A 10,000-nucleotide genomic window follows, 5' to 3' on the forward strand; every position below is an offset into this window, starting at 1 on the left:
CTGCTTACATACTTCACATCGGCAACAGGACGTTGTGGTAGAGAATCCAAAATGAATGCTCTCTCTATTCACCTGCCTGTTTGTCTGTCTGTCTGTCTGTCTGTCTGTTTGTTTGTCTGTCTGTCTGTCTGTCTTTCTGTCTGTCTGTTTGTCTGTCTGTCTCTGTCTGTCTGTCTGTCTCTGTCTTGAGTGGGTTGGGGTGGGGGGTGGGGGTGGGGGGGTGTTAGTTGTGGTGCATCTTGGGGTGGCGTCTCATTTGACCTTCAGTGAACTGATTGGTGTTTTTTCTTTAGACTTTTATTCTGCATTCCTGTTGCTGCTCATCTACTGCAGTTTATTCATTTAGTTTTTATTTATTTTGTTCTTCAGAAGTGAAGAGTGTGTAATAAAAACCCTAAGCTTCAGTTCCCTGAGTTACAGTCCACTGTATAACATTTAACAGTCTTTTGATGAGCTTTGGGCATCACATGAACAAAAAGTCAGAAACTACATTTGATGTACAAATTCTTTTTTTTTGACACACTATCTGATTAAAGATTCTCAGAAGAACAATAACAGGGACTGAAGTTGTCTTTAAGAAACTGTCTGTCTGTCTGTCTGTCTGTCTGTCTCTTTATATTAGTTGAGCTCTTACAGAAGTGTGGCAGTGATTCTGCAGTAATCCTTTAACACAATGTCTAACATCTTGACTAAGAACTGGGGCGAGGCTTTGCAGGTCTTTCGTCTAGTTCAACACAAAGGATAAAAACATTCCTTTGGATTATTGTTGTTGTAATTAAGACTATTGTGTATTTTTACAGTGTCGTACCGTATATAAGAGTGCAGCTTGGACTTCTAATATGTTATAATAACAGCTCATATACAGTCTACAGCTGATTATAAACAGATTGTACAACAGTGAAGTGAGATGTGATGTCACAAGTCAACAGGTTCGCACTTGTCTCTTGGATATTCCAGCATTAAGCTGAAGTAAAATGTGTGTTTATTAATAGATAACGTAACTTGTGGTTTGAAGGTAATAAAACTGCAAAAGCGTTGTTATATAAATAAGACGATTGTAACAGTAAGGTTTGTGTCCTGTCTCATCATCTCCTTTATACATTTACACACTTCTGCAGCCAATGATTTAAACACACTCACAGAAAAACCTATGGTGTGTGTGTGTGTGTGTGTGTGTGTGTGTGAGGTGAAATTCCAGTGTTACATGTGAACACTTGCTGCTTAGTAATATAGAGAGAATTCATGCCTGCAGGGGACAAATACACTCACTCACACACACACACACACAAACACACTCACACACAAACACACACACTCACACACACACACAAACACACACTCACACACACACTCACACACACAAACACACTCTCACACACAAACACACTCACTCACACACTCACACACAAACACACACACAAACACACTCACACACACACACTCACACACACAAACACACTCATACACAAACACACTCACACACAAACACAAACACACACACACACAAACACACTCACTCTCACACACACAAACACACTCACACAAACACACTCACTCTCACACACACACTCACACACACTCACACACACAAACACACTCACACACACACACTCACACACACAAACACACTCACTCTCACACACACACAAACACACACTCTCACACACAAACACACTCACACACACAAACACACTCACACACAAACACACACAAACACACTCACTCACACACACACACACTCACACACAAACACACACACACTCACACACAAACACACACACTCACACACAAACACACACACTCACACACAAACACACACACAAACACACTCACACACAAACACACTCACACACACAAACACACTCACACACACACTCACTCTCACACACAAACACACACACTCACACACACTCACTCACACACACAAACACACTCACACACACTCACACACAAACACACTCACTCTCACACACAAACACACACACTCACACACACACACAAACACACTCACACACAAACACACTCACACAAACACACAAACACACTCACTCTCACACACACAAACACACTCACTCAAACACACAAACACACTCACTCTCACACACACAAACACACACACACTCACATACACAAACACACTCACACAAACACACTCACTCTCACACACACAAACACACACTCACACACACAAACACACTCACACACAAACACACTCACACACAAACACACTCACACACAAACACACTCACTCACACACACAAACACACTCACACACAAACACACACACACTCACACACACAAACACACTCACACACACACTCACTCTCACACACAAACACACACACTCACACACAAACACACTCACACACAAACACACTCACTCTCACACACAAACACACTCACACACAAACACACACACACTCACACACACAAACACACTCACTCTCACACACACAAACACACTCACTCTCACACACTCACACACACAAACACACTCACTCTCACACACACACAAACACACACTCTCACACACTCAAACACACTCACACACACAAACACACTCACACAGAAACACACACACACAAACACACACAAACACACTCACTCTCACACACACAAACACACACACACACACAAACACACTCACTCTCACACACACAAACACACACACCCACACACAAACACACTCACACACACACACACAAACACACTCACACACAAACACACTCACTCACACACACAAACACACTCACACACAAACACACTCACTCTCACACACGCAAACACACTCACACACAAACACACTCACTCTCACACACAAACACACTCACACCCACACACACAAACACACACACACACACAAACACACTCACACACAAACTCTCACACACAAACACACGCACTCACACACACAAACACACTCACTCTCACACACAAACACACTCACACACAAACACACACACAAACACACTCACACAAACACACTCACTCTCACACACACAAACACACTCACACACAAACACTCACACACAAACACACTCACACACAAACACACTCACACAAAAAAACACACTCACACACACAAACACACTCACTCACACACAAACACTGTGTGGTGGTGGTTTTTTGTTCATCACAGCTTTCAGGAGGGAAACAGCAGCTTTCTCTCCCTGTTCCTGTAAAGATGGAAGTGAATATGAGGTTATGTTCCTCTGGACTTTTACATTGTGAGGAGAACATGTCTACACTCTGACACAGAGGGACAACACATCCAGATGTTCTCCTGACTAAAGCCTCTAACCCACCTGTGTGTGTGTGTGTGTGTGTGTGTGTGTGTGTGTGTGTGTAAAAAATGTGCTGATGCCACCAGAGGTTGACACACCTACACCTGCAGTAATCTGGCACGCACACACACACGCACACACACACAGAGAAAGAGACAGAGAGAGAGAGAAAAAGAGAGAGAGAGAGAGAGAGAGAGAGAGAGAGAGAGAGAGAGATTATAAAACTATTAAAACACTCAAGAACAATTATACATATGATTTTTATGAGGTGACATGAGATTTGTAAACTTCCCTGAGATTGACACACACACACACACACACACACGTGCACGACCTGTGTTGTTCCACAGTGACACTCTGACTTCCTGTGTGGAGCAGGAAGTGGTGAAACGGTCTCTGACACGTCGCCTTCTTACTCTTCTGAACTCTCTTCTCTATTTTACTCATCTCTCTATCCACTCATCCACCATCTCCTCTCATTCACCCCAGTTCCTGTTCTTACACACCTCACACACTGACAGTGACTGTGACCATATTAGGCAAAATGCAGAGAGGGTTAGAGAGAAAAGCTTCTGTAGCACTGCGGAAGACGTGACTGGAGGCTCTGATAGAAATGAGTCTGATTACTGAGTATCACAGTGTCTGACTCCTGAACACCACACAGCATACAGCAGATACATAAGCATCGTGTGTGTGTGTGTGTGTGTGAGAGAGAGAGAGAGAGAGAACACAGTAAGTAGAGAACAGGAAGTGAAGATGCACTCAGAGAGATAAACATGCAGAAGTATGATGTTGATATGTGCAGGGGAAATTCTTTATCAGAGGAAGTGAGAGAGAGAGAGAGAGAGAGAGAGAGAGAGAGAGAGAGAGAGAGAGACAGAGGAGCTCCATCTGCAGGTCAGGTAGTTCTTGGTTTTTAGTTTGATGACCGTTTACTCCAGATGTCACATTTCTGCAGAGTGGAGATAAAGTTACTGTTACAGTAAGTCCATATTAAAGCCTGTGGCTTTAGAACATGATTTGTGAAGAACACACACTGCTCTCCTCCTCTTCAGCTCAGCTTCTGTTTAACCTTTTAGTTATTCATGTGTTTCTTACTACAGCAATGAAACAAAGTTAGTTAATTACTTTATTTCACACATTAGAGAGAAAGAGAGAGAGATAAATATATACAGTGATACCTCGAGATACGAGTGCTTTGACACACAAATTTTTTGTGATACGAGCTGTGATTTGACCAAATTTTTGCCTTGAGATACGAGCATCCGAGTCGCCGAAACAAAGATCCCCAACAACCACATGTGCTCTGTTTCCCCGCCTCAGCTTCCCGCGTCTCACTCAGTTAAAGCCGCCTTTCCACTGCACACGATAAACGACGTCCGATAAACAGGAAGTCATTCATTTCCTATGGAGAGTCACAAAGGCACTGCGTGAAGTGCCGACCGTCTGCGGATCCGTTTTAAGCGTTGGATCCGTTAAAAAAAAATTTAACTTGTGCGACTACACCACATCCGATATGCCGACCGGACAGGTTTTTATTAAAACGACCGGCAGATGTTAGTGAGGAAAGAGTGACAAAAAAGGCAAAAACAAGTGAAGAGAAAAGTGATGAAGAAAATTAAGCAAAATTAATGTAAAGAAAACAGAAATTGTAGCAATTAAGTTCAGTTAAGAGAATTTCAGTCAAGTTTGTTAATTTTAGTGAAGTTTAGTTCAGTTCCATTTACGTGTAAAGTAGCATTAAGAGTGTACAGAAGTGAGTAAGTGAACGAAAGTGAAAGTGTAATTCCTCCTAACTCCTCCTCCTGTTTACTCCACCTCCTGTTTACTCCTCCTCCTGTTTACTCCTCCCTCAACCTCCATGCGCATCTTCCGTAAAGTAAAACCAGTTTATTTTTTTAACATTCTCTTTTATTACTGTATGTTTTTATACAATATTTGTCATTTATAAATACAGTACTGAACATTTTTCATATTCAAAACACAAAAACAAAACAACTGGAGTGGAATTTTGCGAGCTGGAACGGATTAATGGGATTTCGATTCATTTAAATGTTGAAAATTGTTTTGAGATACGAGCAAAGTCACGGAATGAATTAAACTCGTATCTCGATGCATCACTGTATTATATATATATATATATATATATATATATATATAGAGAGAGAGAGAGAGAGAGGGAAATAGAGAGAGGGAGAGAGAGAGAGAGAGAGCATGGTGTTGGGGGGCGTTGGTTATGAAAACATTATCACACAGCAGTGAGAGGTGTTTGTGTGTTGTCCAGCAGAGAGCAGCACAGAGTACAAACTGATGTACACACCTCAGCAATGGTCACCGAGGTGTAAACAGATGAAATAAGACAATACCTGCAATATTTACTGTTAATATATTTATTTCTCCCAACCCCCCAAAAACCCCCAAAACACACACAAAACACACAGAGTTTATGCTGCACGGACACTGAAGAAAGGCAGCGCTCTAATGAACGAGTCGAGTCTGCTGGAGAACAGTTCACTTTGTAGGGTTCCTCCCAAATCACACAGTGGGTTCTTCACTATACACTCCACATAGACCTACACACACACACACACACACACACAAACACACACACTTTGTAGGGTTCACTTTTGCACTAACCCCTGCATATTATTTACATCATTACATTTTTCTAGCTGATGTTAAAAGGCCTCACTGTGCTGTAGATCTGATGCAGGACGTCTCTGCAGTTAGAAACTCCCAGATCTGTGTTCATCACCACCTTAATTCCTGTTGGAGTTTCATAATAATGAAGTTTATAACGACTTGTCTGAAATGACACAAACCCGTCCTTCCTGATACACACAAGGTTAAGGAGACAGACAGATACACACACACACACACACACACACACACACACATTAAAGGATACATGTCAAGTGGAGACATCTTACTGACGAAGGACCGGATGGAGAACAGCATTCCATACATCAGCTTAAACTCCTAATCTCACACACACACACACACACACACACACACACACACACACACACACACACACAAAATCAAATGTTACAGCAAGAGTGAGTGAGTGAGTGAGTGTGTGTGTGTGTGTGTGTGTGTGTGTGTGTGTGTGTTCTAACCTCCTCTTTAGAGATCCCAGCCTGTTTTTTGCGGTTCCACTCACTGTAGTGTAAACAGGTTCCATTACGGTCGAATATATACAGATTATAAACCGTCATCTGTAAACACACACACACACACACACACACACACACACACACACACACACACACACACACAGGTTTAGTATCGTTGTGAAAATGTAGTTTAAAAAGAGCACTGACTAATAAATATCCCATATCGTGACGTCATCACCGAGCGCCTCAGCGAACATCTTAATTTATTAATCCCAATTCTTACAGTTAAATAACGTGTATTTTCTGATATTCCTTTAGTAAATATATAAATATTTAATGGATCGCGTGCGTTAATTCAATAAAAGACAAATGAAAGCTTACGTTAATCTTTCCGATATATTTACTGAACGCTTCCGTTCTCATGTATCAGGGGTCCTTCTGTAAGGACACCACTGCCTGTAGAAAAACCTGATGGCAGGGATTTCAGAACAGCGGAACAGATATTGCGTCATCGGGTGGGCGTGGCTTATTTTATCATCTAACCCTAAACTCCATGGGCGTAAATTTCATTTAACAGTGTGGGGGGAAGGAGGGGGGGAAGGAGGGGAGGGGGGGGTCCAATAAATGTAAAATTTCTCATGAGCAACCCTCGGAGGGGGGGGTGGATGTCCCCTCCGTCCCCCCCGGGATTTAAGCCCATGCCTAACTCTAACCCCTAACCCTAACCCCTAACTCTAACCCCTAACTCTAACCCCTAACCCTAACCCCTAACCCTAACCCCTAACTCTAACCCCTAACCCTAACCCCTAACTCTAACCCCTAACTCTAACTCTAACCCCTAACCCCTAACCCTAACCCCTAACTCTAACTCTAACCCTAACCCCTAACTCTAACCCCTAACTCTAACCCCTAACTCTAACCCCTAACCCTAACCCCTAACTCTAACCCCTAACTCTAACCCCTAACCCTAACCCCTAACTCTAACCCCTAACCCTAACCCCTAACCCTAACCCCTAACTCTAACCGTAGTTTTTGGTTGTTTATTTGTTTTCTAAAATAAATCTGTGTGACTTTTATCCTTCGTTTTATGCTGTTTTTTTTTTAAAGAGACCGTTTTTCCGAAGACCCCCAGAAACACGCCCACTTTACGTCTTGGTAACGAAACCCCTGGGATTTAGTCAATGCCGCGTAGGAAAAAGAAACAGCTTATAGTACTGTAATATTTAAAAAGTCACATTTAAATGCCAATTAAAATGTCCGAACCGTTTCAAAAGTTTTGTTTTATGTTCTTATCTTAAACTTTTTAAATATTTTTTTTAAATATTACTGGATACTGGATATTACTGGCATGTAACTGGATACCTATTCTCTGACAGAAGCCCAGATAGTAGACTGTCGCTATTGCGCATATAAACTGATATAAAACCTCCTGATGGTTGAAATGAAGCTCATTTCTTTGTCAATTCTTTTGTTTCTTCTTTCTAAACTTTATATTTCATCAGTTTCTGCTGTGAATTATAAATGTCATTTTTTTCATGTTTCATTCTATTTTGATTGCAATTGTGTTTTTTTAAATAATTAAATGTTAAAAATCTCTTTAAACAAAGTTCTGCTGAGTAAAACTGAGACAGGAGTTAATCAGCAATCCTACGAATAATTAAACGTTTACATTAGATTCATTTTTACACACGTCACAAATCAGAAAACTATAAGCAATAAAATGTAAAAAAATAAATAAATAATAAATAAAAAATTCTAGAAAGCTATATAAAAACAAAGTCTTATTAAAAAATATGAAATCTCTTCAGCTGGTGTTGTGTTTGCTCAGTGATTATGGTTTCACTCAGATGTTTAATGAGAGATGTTAATCACTCTGGATAATGAAGTCTGCCAAATGCTGTACATGTAAAGTGTGTCTGTATGGTTTAAGTGAGTCTGTGCTCAGGTTCCTGTTCTTTGCTGATTGGAGAGGATCCTGGTGTGTTGTTTTGTTGTTGTAGTTCATCCACCCTTAATGCTCATGTGCTGTGTTTCCTGAGAAGCGTTTCTGCTCACCACTGTTGTAAAGAGTGAGTTTCTGTAGACGTCATGTCAGCTCAGAGCACTCTGATCACTCTCCTCTGGTGTTTCAGCCTGCAGATCTCCTCTCACATGATTTTTTTTGTTTTAGCACCATTCTGTGGAAACCTGAAGCTCCTGCTCTGTGTCTGATTTTATACTATATTTTATATCTATATAGTAAGAACTATATCATTCTCCTGCCTTATTATTAATCAAATCATTATATTTAATCTAAATTAAATAGTTAATAAATAATACTGTTATTAAGCTGTTAGCTCTTAACATTCATCTTATCGTACTACATTTAAAGATTAATCATGGGTGAGTGAATGCAGGAAACTCTGATTACAAATCATCATGAAGTTAACAAAAAATCAGTAGAAAATATTAAAGTCTAAATATTTTTTGAATCATTGTTTCAGTGTGTAGACGATGGACAGTGTGATTGTTTTTTTTTTTATTTAACTGCTTTGCGTGATCCTGCTGTCGTCTTGCAAAAGTATTCATACCCACTGAACTTTTTCACATTTTGATGTTACAACCACAAACAAAAATGTATTTTATTAGGATTTTATGTGATAGACCGACACAAAGTGGCACACAATTGTGAAGTGGAAGGAAAATGATAAACGGTGTCCAAATGTTTTTTTAAAAATAAATATCTGAACAGTGTGGTGTGCATTTGTGTTCATCCCCACTGAGTCAATACTTTGTAGAAACACCTTTCTCTTCAATTACAGCTGCAGGACTTTTGGGGTTTGTCTCTACCAGCTTTGCACGTCTAGAGAGTGAAATTTTTGCCCATTCTTCTTTGCAAAATAGCTCAAGCTCAGTCAGACTGGATGGAGATCGTCTGTGAACAGCGATTTGTCTCACCACAGATTCTCAAGTGGATTTAGGTCTGGACTTTGACTGGGCCGCTCTAACACATGAATATGCTTTGATCTAAACCACTCCATTGTAGCTCTGACTGTATGTTTAGGGTCATTGTCTTGCTGGAAGGTGAAGCTCCGCCCCAGTCTCCAGTCTTTTACAGACTCTAACAGGTTTTCATCTAAGATTGTCCTGTATTTGTCTCCATCCATCTTCCCATCGACTCTGACCAGCTTCCCTGCTGAAGAAAAGCATCCCCACAACATGATGCTGCCACCACCATGTTTCACAGTGGGGATGGTGTGTTCAGGGTGATGTGCAGTGTTAGGTTTCCACCAACATAACATTTGGAATTTTGGCCAAAAAGTTCACTTTTGTTCTCATCTGACCAGAGCACCTTCTCCCACATGCTTGCTGTTTCCCCCACATGGGATTTCTTATGGCTTTCTTTCAACAACAGCTTTCTTCTTGCTGCTCTTCCATAAAGAGCAGATCTGTGGAGTGCACGACTAATAGTTGTCCTGTGGACAGATTCTCCCACCTGAGCAGTGGATCTCTGCAGCTCCTCCAGAGTTACCATGGGCCTCTTGGCTGCTTCTCTGATTAATGTTCTCCTCACACGGCCTCAGTTTAGGTGGACGTCCGTGTCTTGGTAGGCTTGCAGTC

General features: G+C 41.0%; 1 protein-coding gene and 1 long non-coding RNA gene across 2 annotated transcripts in view; one reads left to right on the forward strand and one right to left on the reverse strand.

Annotated features, from left to right (window-relative positions):
• Positions 1 to 5,658: 5,658 nt before the first annotated feature.
• On the reverse strand, positions 5,659 to 6,879 carry trappc1 (trafficking protein particle complex subunit 1). The gene is made up of 5 exons (XM_060895007.1): positions 6,782 to 6,879; positions 6,404 to 6,502; positions 6,193 to 6,263; positions 5,977 to 6,115; positions 5,659 to 5,857 (listed from the first exon to the last, which is right to left on the reverse strand). Exons 1-5 carry the CDS (start codon positions 6,821 to 6,823, stop codon positions 5,729 to 5,731), a joined length of 480 nt encoding a protein of 159 aa, XP_060750990.1. The 5' UTR covers positions 6,824 to 6,879; the 3' UTR covers positions 5,659 to 5,728.
• LOC132862777 (uncharacterized) overlaps positions 6,509 to 10,000 on the forward strand; it is a 22,606-nt gene continuing 19,114 nt past the window's right edge. The window contains exon 1 of the long non-coding RNA XR_009650058.1: positions 6,509 to 6,564. This is a non-coding gene — a long non-coding RNA (uncharacterized LOC132862777). The remainder of the gene's footprint in view (positions 6,565 to 10,000) is intronic.

Source organism: Tachysurus vachellii, chromosome 19, assembly GCF_030014155.1.
Source record: "Tachysurus vachellii isolate PV-2020 chromosome 19, HZAU_Pvac_v1, whole genome shotgun sequence".
Taxonomy (NCBI): domain Eukaryota; kingdom Metazoa; phylum Chordata; class Actinopteri; order Siluriformes; family Bagridae; genus Tachysurus; species Tachysurus vachellii.